The following is a 10,048-nucleotide window of genomic DNA, read 5'->3' on the forward strand; positions in this document are numbered from 1 at the left end:
CTGGAGTCATGAAAGTCTTTTGAGCAGGGGAGGGTCATGGTCACTGTGCAGATACCCCAGGCTCCTTCACACAGGTCTTTCCTCTGCTGGAGTCCTCTCTACTCCCTCCTCTATTGAATTCCTTTCTTGGCAGATTCCCCCTCCTGCAGGCACTTCCCTAACACTCACCAAGGTGGCCACGCACCTTCTCTGAGTCCCATAGCCCCGATTCCTCTCTCCCAGCCGTGACCACTCTGGTCTATGGGTCTAAGTACAAATCTGACCATGTCCCTCTCCTGCAGACTCCTGCATGGCTCCCCAGTGCCTTCAAAGTACACTCTGAGGGATGCCTCAGTGGCTCAGTTGCTTAAGCGTCCGACTCTTGATTTCAACTCAGGTCTTGATCTCACATTGAGTTCAAGCCCTGAATTGGGCTCCACGCTGGGCATGGAGCCTACTTAAAAAAACAAAAAGAAAAAAAGAAAGAAAAATACCCTCCAAGACTCTAAGGTTGACATTTGAGCGCCCCCCCCCCCACATCCCCCTACTCAAACTGGCTCTGTTGCCCAAAGCGGAGAGCCAAACCTCGTGGACCAACTACTGGGAGTCAAGTTAGGCCCTGTACTGGGGTAGGTGGAGGAGTGAGCTTCCCATCACGGGAGATATTCAAATGGAATTTGGACAGTCTTTAGAACCGGCTGTGGGAGAAGGCAAAGTCCTGCCCTGGATGATAACTTGGGAAGGTAACAGATTCCAGGTCTATCTCAAACATTTTAAAGATTATAAAAGTAGCCAGGCTTTATTGAAAGTTTGTGCCAGACATGATAACGTTTCAGGTGAATTCTGTCACATCTGTGTGTGAGGTATACTTTTAAGAGATTTTCATGGAGTCTCTCTGGCTATTCAGGACTCTTCCTTACCAGCTGATCTTAGTGCCTACAGGCCATGCTGAGGTGACATCTGAGCAAAGATCTAAGGTGGGGGGAAGAAGAGGAAGTGATATGCATCCTGGTAAAATATTCCTGACAGAAGGAACAGCAAGTGCAAAGGCCCTGAGGTGACCGTGCCTGACACAGAGATCCCCATGGCTTTCCCCATTTCCTTGTGATCTGTCAGATACACCCTCCCAAGAGACCTTCCTTGACTGCTTCATCCAATCTAAATCAGCACCTCAAGTCCCCAAACCACTCTACTTACCATACCTTATTTTTCTTTATGCATTTATTACCTCGAGAAATATCTGACCATTGTTTCCTCCACGAGGGGAGAACTTTTTATCTAATTTGCTCACTGACACACCCTTGTGACTAGAACAAGGCTGGGCAATCAGCACTTAGGAAATATTGGCGAGAGTCAGTCAATGAATGAGGGAGGTACTATAATGAATCTCTTAGGAATGAGTAAACCAAGACCCTTGAGACCTAGCCCGGGTTATAGATAGTACACCTTGGGGCTGGGCAGGTATGCAAATTTTAACACTTCTCTGTGAGACTTTAAAAAAACATAGTGGGGTGCCTGGGTGGCTCAGTCGTTAAGCGTCTGCCTTCGGCTCAGGTCAAGCCTGCTTCTCCCTTTCCCACTCCCCCTGCTTGTGTTCCCTCTCTGTCAAATAAATAAAAATTAAAAAAACAAAAACAAAACTTAGAGTCCAGAGATTCGATCTGGCCCACGCAGTTACATTTTAATTATTGTAACAAACACCAGGGGATGTCTTTTAAAAATATTTAACTGGTACTAGCACTAAGTGCTGGCTGGAGGAGAGGCTGGGCCAGCTGGGGGTGGGGGCCACGTCAAAGCGGTCCAGGATATTTCAGTCTGTGAAGAGCCAGTACGGGGACTGGGGGAGAAGGCCCACGGGAATCTACACACCACTGAGTGTGGGCCGTCTTGTTACTCACAACTGCTGGAAGACAGGTCCTACCGTCACCCCCACCTGTGAGCTGAGGTGGCAGAGGCACACAGATGCATGGCCCAGGGTCCACAGCTCCCATCTGAGCGCCTCACTCAGCCTTCCAGCCTAGCCTACCAGCTAGGTACTGTTACCTTTACAGATGGGGAAACTGAGGCACGAGAGGCAAAGTAACCTGCCCGAGACCACACAAGGCGGGAAGTGGCAAAGCTGGGATTTGAACGTGGCCACTCGGGAACCCAGACTGGGGAAGGGCATGCGACTGTGCCGTCCCCTGCAGGGGCCACGAGCCACAGGTGGCTGCTTAAATGAAGGTTACTTAAAATGATACGAGCAGAAGCTCCAGTCCTCAGTTACCCTCATGACGCTGCAGGTACTCCATGGCTCCGTCCGACCATGACAGTGCAGACACGGGACACGGGATAAACATCACAGAAAGTTCCAGCGCACAGTGCCGCCACACCATCTGTCTGTCCCAGTTAGGAGCCAACATTTCACAAGAGACTTAGTATGAAAATCCCAACTTCGGGCTTCTATTGGAAAAGCAGATCAAGCAACGCCAGGCCACCTTCCCACAGGGCCACAGCCGACAGAGGGGGCGGCAGCCGCCCTCTCGGGCCAGGAGGAGCTCTGCTCTGCCAGAGACCCCCTCCCCCCGCACCCCCCTCCTTCCCTGAGCCCACACTTGGGGTGTGCACACAGCGGCCTCGCAGGAACCTGCCTCTCCAACCCCCCTGCTGCCCTCTCTTCCCTTTCCCACAGATGAGGAATCTGGGGCCACGGAGTGAGACGCACTTTTTGAGGTCACATGGCACATGGGAAGACGTGGCCAGAGGGACCCAGGTTTGCGGATTCCCAGGCCAGTGTTCAAAACCAATCCTGATCCACCAAAGGACCTACTCCGTGCTGGGCAGCCCATCAGCCACCGTGGGACGATGACCAAAGAGTCCCGGACCTCACCCCGATGGCCCCAGCTGGAGACTCTCCGGACACAGGAGTGTGGCATCTGGGATGGACTTTATTGGATGTGGCTGCCCAAGCCATGGTCTGGGAGCACTGGGGCCTGGGGCCCAGGACCCAGGCAGTGAGTCTGAGGAGGCTCAGAGGTCAGGGCTGTTTGGAGCGAGGCCATAAGCGGTTGGTGAGAGAGCCGAAGAAGAGGTTCTGCTTGCTGGATTTGGAGAGCTCAGCCAGGCGCTGCTGTTCTTCCTGGGGTGAGGGACAGAGGAGGGTCAGACCGGGGTGGGTATTCTCCTCCTAGGCTCCCTCATCCAAGGGGCCACCTTCCTTAAACCTGGGCCCAGCCCAGACCCCTTCCCCAAGCCCCCAGAACACCAGCCCAGACACAGGAGCCCAGACTCAAATCCCGGTACTGTCCTAATCCCGTTCCCCAGATCCCAGGAGGCCCCTCCCCTGAACCCTGGGAACCTACCCTGTTTACCCTAACCTGGATGCTGGCGAGAACCCAGGCCCTTCATCAGACTGCACTGTTCTGCTCCCTGGGCCCCGGTGCCCAGCCCTCAGCCGCATGACCCTTGTCTGGATGCTGGGGGATCCCAGGCCCAAATCTCCAGGACTCCTCCTTTGGGCACTCAGGAGCTCCAGCCCTGCTCCCAGGAACCCACCTGGTCAACCTCAGTCTAGACCCGAGGATCTCTTTCCCAGACTCAATCCATATTCTTAGCCCCACTTCCAAATTACCAGGATCACACTGAGACCACCAGAACTCCTTGCCCAGTCCCTTGGGCCAAGTGTCCAGGGAGCCCTCTCCCCAGACCTGACCCAAACCTCCCGTCCACACAAAACCGGGGCCTTCAGATCCGCTGGAAACCATCATGGACTACCCCTCTCCAAGATCTATGCTTGGCGTTTCATGCCTCCTGTTCTCAGAGCAGGCTGTGGAATCAACCACCCCCTCCCCCATTGCAAGAGCCCTACAGGACAGGTTGTGTGGAAGACAAGGGCCTCGCTCAAGGTCTCACAGCCAGAGCAAAGACAGGCTAGACAGGCTGCTCGAGGGCCCCTCTCTTGGGAGCCTCGGGAACTGATGCGATGCCACCCATCCCCCTGCAGATCCGGGGACCCACCTGCTCTAGCCGGCTCTGCCGCTGTTTGAAAGCCTCCAGGGGGTCATCCTCCAGGGCGTAATGCTCCAGCACAGTCCTGACATCCTCCACGCGGTTCAGTGCAATGGCTATGGGCACAGCAGGCAGGGGTCGGCCAGGCAGAAAGGCCCCAGGGAAGCAGGGCCCGCAAGGGTAACGTCAGACACTGGGGCTGGTCAGAGCTACCTGGAACATTTCTTAACGCTCTAAAAGGGCTCCCCTGGACATCCCCCAAGTATTCCCTAAATATTCCAGAGCACCCCAAACCCCCAAACATTCTCGGAAACTTCTAAAGACGACAAGATGCTCGTGAACCTCCCACACTGAAGTACCCGATTTTACATGGGTAAAATCTATCATTCCTCTTGAGAGTCAAGGGCTCCAAGGTCAGAGGCCAGGAGGTCAGGGGTCAGCCTCACTCTTAAGGAAGGCAGACAGGTCCAACAAGACCCGGTCATCGGAGTTGCCGTCCCAGGGCCGCAGGGCGACGCCATTGTAGGGCTGCAGGCGGAAAGCTTCCTTCTTGCAGTCCACGACGACTACACGGGCAGGGTCCCGATTCAGACACGAAATGTCCTGGGAGGCAAACAAGGCCCAGAGTCTCATATAAGCTACCACAATCACACAGTCCCAGAGACATTCGGCTCCAGACACAGAGACAGCAGATGGCTTCCAAACTTCATATCCCTCCATTACCCCCAATTGTCTCCTTTGGAGACACTACCCCCTGCCATCCCCCCGGCCCACTCCCATCCCCAGATACCGGGGAAGGAAGAAGAACCTAGAAGCCCAGCCTGTGCCAGGGGCAGGATCAGACCTAGGGCAGAAGCAGGGTTGAGGCTGGGGTCAGAGCTGGGGCCTCATTCCCTCAGGAAGTGCCAGCCCCCCAAGTCCCAGAGGACCACCCATGGGCCCCCACATGGCACCTTAACATGGTGGCCATCCATGTATCTTGTGGCATCCCGGAAGAGGCGGTAGGAGATGAAGCCATGGGGGTCCACGCTGTCGATGAGCGGGAATGCAGTCTGGGGGATGGGATGGGAGGGAGAACAGGGTCAGGCTGAGCCCTGACCCTCCCGCTCTCCGGCCACACTGACCATTCCTCCGATGTCCCAGGGCCTTACCATGCCAGTCTCGGATGTAAAGATGACGATTTCATACAAAGGGGCAAGCTGCTGGAATAAGGTTTCGATGCCTGGACGCTTCTTAAACCTCCAGCCAGTGGCCAGCTAGGGAGGCAGGGAGAACAGTGAAACACCAAGACCCAGAAACCCCCAAAAGAACAAAGCCCCAGCCTGGGGGGTCCCCAGAATGAGAGTGCTCTCCCCCATCTTTCTAGCTCTGGGGTGGGGCTCAGAGGTACATGGCCGTGACCGAGGGCCTTGGAGTCTACAGGGTCTGGGTCCCAGACTAAGAGCTGACTCCTCGGTAGCACGGAACGCACGCCCAGGCACGCTCACAAGCAGCTACGGGGTAGGCAGTCTCACAGGTGAGAAAAGCAACGAGAGCGACGCCTCCTCCCCAACATCACACAGTGGAGCGGGCTCCAGCATCTCTGCTCTTAGCCCTATCTTCGCGATCCCGCCACCATGTCTCTCTAGTGTCCTCAACCCGCTGCCTTCCCCAGGACACACCGACCACTCAGGGTGCAAGAGGACGCCTGTGAGCTCCAAGACCAGTGTGTAGGGCGGCTGGTAGTACGGCTCCCGCAGAGGGTCTGGGAGGAGGCAGGGACTGGTGGGCTCGATGATCATCTGTGGGAGAGGGACGGAGTGGGGAGCACTCAGATGAGGAGGCGGGGGCCCGGGCTGGAGGGATGGGGACTGGGCTCAGGGCTCCTGCTCACCTGTCTATAGTCTTTGAAATATTTGTATGTCCGGCGCAACTGCTGTACCAGAATCGGATCTAGGAGGATAGCAGGGCACAAAGGGGTTCCAAGATGAGCCACTGCACAACCTCCAGGACGAACCAGGGGTTTAGTTACCTACCCAACACAAACAAGCCTACATACCCACCTGGTCTGAATGAGCTCACTCCTAAGTCCAAAGGTAGATGGCAAGGACATAACCGCCAGGCAGGAGTAGATATACTTATTCATCTGCCCAGTTTTAATGTGAATACTCACACCCACACCCGCCCCCCCATATAAAACAGAACGTTGATACGTCTGCCCACTCAGAACCCACATACACAGAACTCTGCTGACATTATGCCAGTGTGTTCAGTCCATTTTGAACCACCAGGCCTCCAGATCTGTCTGCTTTATGCTAACACGCCGAGTCTATTTAAACCGCACTAACTATATACATACGCTTATATACTTTATAAACTAGTGGTTCTCAACTAGGAGCAGTCTGGTCCACCATCTTCCGGGGAACTTAGGCAATGTCTGACGACACGTGTGATTGTCAAGATACTGGCGTCTAGGGGACCGAGGCCCAAGATGCTGCTCAACACCCTCCAAGGCACAGGGCGCACCCCCCACAACAATGCACTACCTGCCCCAAAGTACCAAGGGGGCCAAGTCTGAAAAATCCTGGTTTAAATGGATATACTGAAGCCAGCTGAAAGCAGGAAGTTTACCTGACTGCCTACTTCATTACAGTACTTTTAGTCTAGTTAAGCCACTATCTATGTATGGGCCTGCCTTTTCACAGCCAAAATACTGAAACGAGTTATGCTCGCAAACACACACTTTTTAAACCTGCGTGTTTACCTGCCCCATTTACATCAGTGTGTTGATTTATCTGAACCAGAAAGATTACCCAGTTAAAAGATCATACTTACCCACCTGCCCAACTTAAGTAACCTATGTATTAACATGTGGGTTTGCAGACTTCCCCAGCACGAACAGGCGGCTTTCTGGACCTACCAATGTTATTTTTCTCCTGGGAAGGGCCAGGTGTGACAGGACTGATAACTACTCTCTACTATCCAATTTGTCAGAAACTCTCCACCAAAAGCTGGTTAACTACAAGGAGGAGGGAGGAAAGAGACATTGTTTTGGAAATGAAGAGCCTGATGGGGTGGGGGGCTGGGGGGAAACAAGAGGCTGTTATAAAGAGGAGGGGATTAAGGGCTGCAGCCGCTCAGATCTAAGGCACAGGAAGCCATGTGTCCGGTGATAGCCCCCTCTCTCCAAGCAGGCCTACTGTGGACTCCCCTCCCCCATCTGTCCCTGACCATCTGCTCCTGGGCCAGTGAAGAGGACTGAAGAGGACTGAGGCTTTGTAATGCCCTTCCCCACAAAGCCACCCAGCTGCTGACTCCCCTACCCACCAATGGAAGGAGGAGGGGTTGGGGGGGCACCAGATGGGAAAGGCAACATCCCTATAAACAGCAGAACAGGGAGTTTCGGGGACCTCAGAATCTGTGCTTGTTTTCACTCACCATTGTCGAATTCATCGGGAATCTGGAAGGTGGAGACAAAAATATATGGTTTGGGATGGCAGAGGCAGAACCCCATCAAACCCAAAAAAGGAATCTCCAGGGCCCAGGGAGGAGTAGGCAAAGGGCTCACCCCGAGACCAGAAATGAGCCTGAGCAGACCAAAGGGGAAAGGACCCACAGGCTGGGACCCCTGGCATAGCCTCTGGGTCTCTCTCCCCCTCACCTTGGCACCCGTTTCATCCACAGAGTTGTTTCCTGTAAGGGAGACAGGGAGGAATGAGAGAAATTGGGGCCTGGTCTCCTGGGTCTTGAGGAAGGAAGAGGGCAGGGGGCCTGGATTCCTGGGTCTGAGAGAAGAAGGAAAAGGCATGGTCTCCTAAGATCAAGAGAGGAGGGGGCTGGTAGTCAGGATCCTGGGTTTCCGAGAGAAGAGGGACTGGGACTGGGGCTGGGTCTCACTCAGTCTCTGAAGGAGGAGGGGATGATGGGGAGGGCTGGAGTTTGGGGTGCTGCAGGAAGAGGCAGCTTAGGAGGCTGGTCCAGGCCTCTCCTTCCCCAACTTTCCCTCTTCTAAATGACTCTCTGGATCCTAGTGCAGAACCAACTAAGAGTGGAACCTTGAGCAAAGTAGGTCCTCCATTTCCAAGGCAGATGTTCTAGATGGCTGCCTTAATGAGGGAGGAGCCAGGCAATGAAGATGGGCCAAACCCTTAGAGGGAAAAGGGGGTAGGCTATGCAGAAGAGAGGGCCAAGGGAACAAAACTAGGAAACAGGCATATGTGTCTCACCGAAGATATAGACGACGCTCACAGTCCCACCAGCCCCGAGCAGCCCAGCAAGCCAGAGTGCGACTTTTTTGGCGTAGCTGGGACCCTCTGTGCCCCGCTGATGCTGTGGCCCCTGAGCCTGGGCCTTGGTGCCTGTGCGGCTCCCAATTTCCGTGGCCTGCAATTGACAGGAGGTAGGTTAGCCCAAAGGGAAGTGCGAAAAGGCAGGATTATTCTGGTACCCTGGTAGAAGAATCAAGGTCAGGAGCCAGGAAGCAGACACCCACATAGCCTCAGGGTGTTTAGTCTCTGGAGGGGCAACCAGGAGATTGGGTCTCTTAGAATAGGCAAGAACTAGACTGTCTGGGGCCAGAATCCCAGGGGTTCAAGAGTTGATAGGCCGGGTGCCCAGGATCCTGTGGGGCAGGGAAATGAAATCAGGGAGCCTGGCTGGACACTGGGATGCCGGGAGCAAGGCAATGGAGGGCACAAAAGGGGACTGGACGGGTAGTTAAGGCATCCGGATGCCCGGGGCTCACAGTAGTGGGGTATAGAGGGGAAGGGATGGGAGCGGGGACAGACGGGCAATCGCTTGCCTGGGGAAGTAAGGGCACGAAGTGAGGTCAGAATGGCTGGATCTCTGTTAATGTGGAGGCAGGTTGATATCAAAAGCCCAGACATCTACCTCATCATCACCTCGGGGAAAGTACCCCCAACGCCAGGCTGGGACCCCAGCATCCCGGGCTCTCCTCAAGTATTACCTGAGAGGTCACTGGGACGGGAAACAGGTGACCTCCCTTCCCCCGGCACCCACGTGGGGTCCACAGGAAGTGGCGTTCAGAGGACGCACTTCAGCCCGCAGCATCTAGCTGGGGGGCGCAAGCGTTGCCCACCCCGGGAGGCAGGGAAGCGCCCCGAAACGCGGGCGGCGTTCCATTCAGCAACCTGAGGTGCTGCGTCCCAGAACCCGCACGCGGCGGCGGTCCGCCCGGAACTCCAGAAAGGGACTCCCGCACTCGGGGGACCACCCCCATCCGGCTCACCTGGTCCGGGGTCCGGGGGGGCGGCGTCGCCAGCCTCGCGCACAGCCCCCGCGCGCCGAGCCGGAGCTCGCTCCGCAAGCGGAGGAACAGCGCCGCGAAGGCCGCCATCTTGCGCTGACGCCACGCGGCCCCGCCCACTCGCTCCCTCCCCTCGGGGCCCGCGCCCGGGCCCTGACCAATGGGGGCGCAGGGGTGGGGCGGGCGGACGGGAGCCCGAGAGAGACAAAGGGCTGCGGGCGGAGAGCGGCAGGCGTGCTGACCTCGGCCGACCTGGCTACACAGCCCGCCGGCCTCACACCTCTCTCGGGCCCCGGGGCGCTCCCCGGCCCCTGCAGCCCCACGGGGCGGCACACCCAGTGCCCGGCGGTACGGCTGAGGCCGCCGCGTGGGAACCCTGTGGCTGCGGATGGTGTCCTGAGAGAGGAAACCCGCGAGCTAGTTCGTCTCGCCCAGAGGAGGTCCGTCCAGCAAGCGGACTGGAAGCCAGCCTTCCCAAGCTCTTCCCCCACGTGGAGCCTGGAGGCCGAATCAGCCTTCTCTCCCGTCCTCAGAGCCCTTCCTTGCTCCTCCTCCCCTGAGCGTCCGAGGAAGGGTCTGGAAAGCAAGCCATTTCAGCGAGGTCCCAGCCAGAGGAGTCGCGGCTGGCTCTCCGAGGTCAGGCGTATCGAGACGAAGTCGATAAATAAGGGGCTACAGGTAGCCACGAAGAATCTCCCTCCTTACTTTGAGGAAAGGAGGTCAGATACTGCTTATGTAGACTTTCAAAACATGGGAAACGACCATGAAACATTTAGGGATAGTTAACTAAGGTCAAGCTTCTTCTGGTCACCTCTGTAGGGGAATGGACTGGGGCTG

General features: G+C 56.1%; 1 protein-coding gene across 2 annotated transcripts; it reads right to left on the reverse strand.

Moving 5' to 3' along the window:
* Positions 1–2,886: 2,886 nt before the first annotated feature.
* On the reverse strand, positions 2,887–9,336 carry TIMM50 (translocase of inner mitochondrial membrane 50). 2 transcript variants are annotated; one of them, XM_035023383.1, is made up of 11 exons: positions 9,194–9,336; positions 8,172–8,328; positions 7,607–7,638; positions 7,384–7,405; positions 5,840–5,898; positions 5,628–5,747; positions 5,118–5,222; positions 4,920–5,018; positions 4,413–4,569; positions 3,976–4,082; positions 2,887–3,097 (listed from the first exon to the last, which is right to left on the reverse strand). In XM_035023383.1, exons 1-11 carry the CDS (start codon positions 9,299–9,301, stop codon positions 2,996–2,998), a joined length of 1,068 nt encoding a protein of 355 aa, XP_034879274.1. In that variant the 5' UTR covers positions 9,302–9,336; the 3' UTR covers positions 2,887–2,995. The 2 variants fall into 2 exon arrangements, with proteins under 2 accessions (XP_034879274.1, XP_034879275.1); XM_035023384.1 differs by lacking the exons at positions 7,607–7,638; positions 8,172–8,328; positions 9,194–9,336 and adding an exon at positions 7,514–7,554.
* Between the last annotated feature and the right edge of the window lie 712 nt (positions 9,337–10,048).

This window comes from Mirounga leonina, unplaced genomic scaffold, assembly GCF_011800145.1.
Source record: "Mirounga leonina isolate KUSES-001 unplaced genomic scaffold, KU_Mleo_1.0 Mir_177, whole genome shotgun sequence".
Taxonomy (NCBI): domain Eukaryota; kingdom Metazoa; phylum Chordata; class Mammalia; order Carnivora; family Phocidae; genus Mirounga; species Mirounga leonina.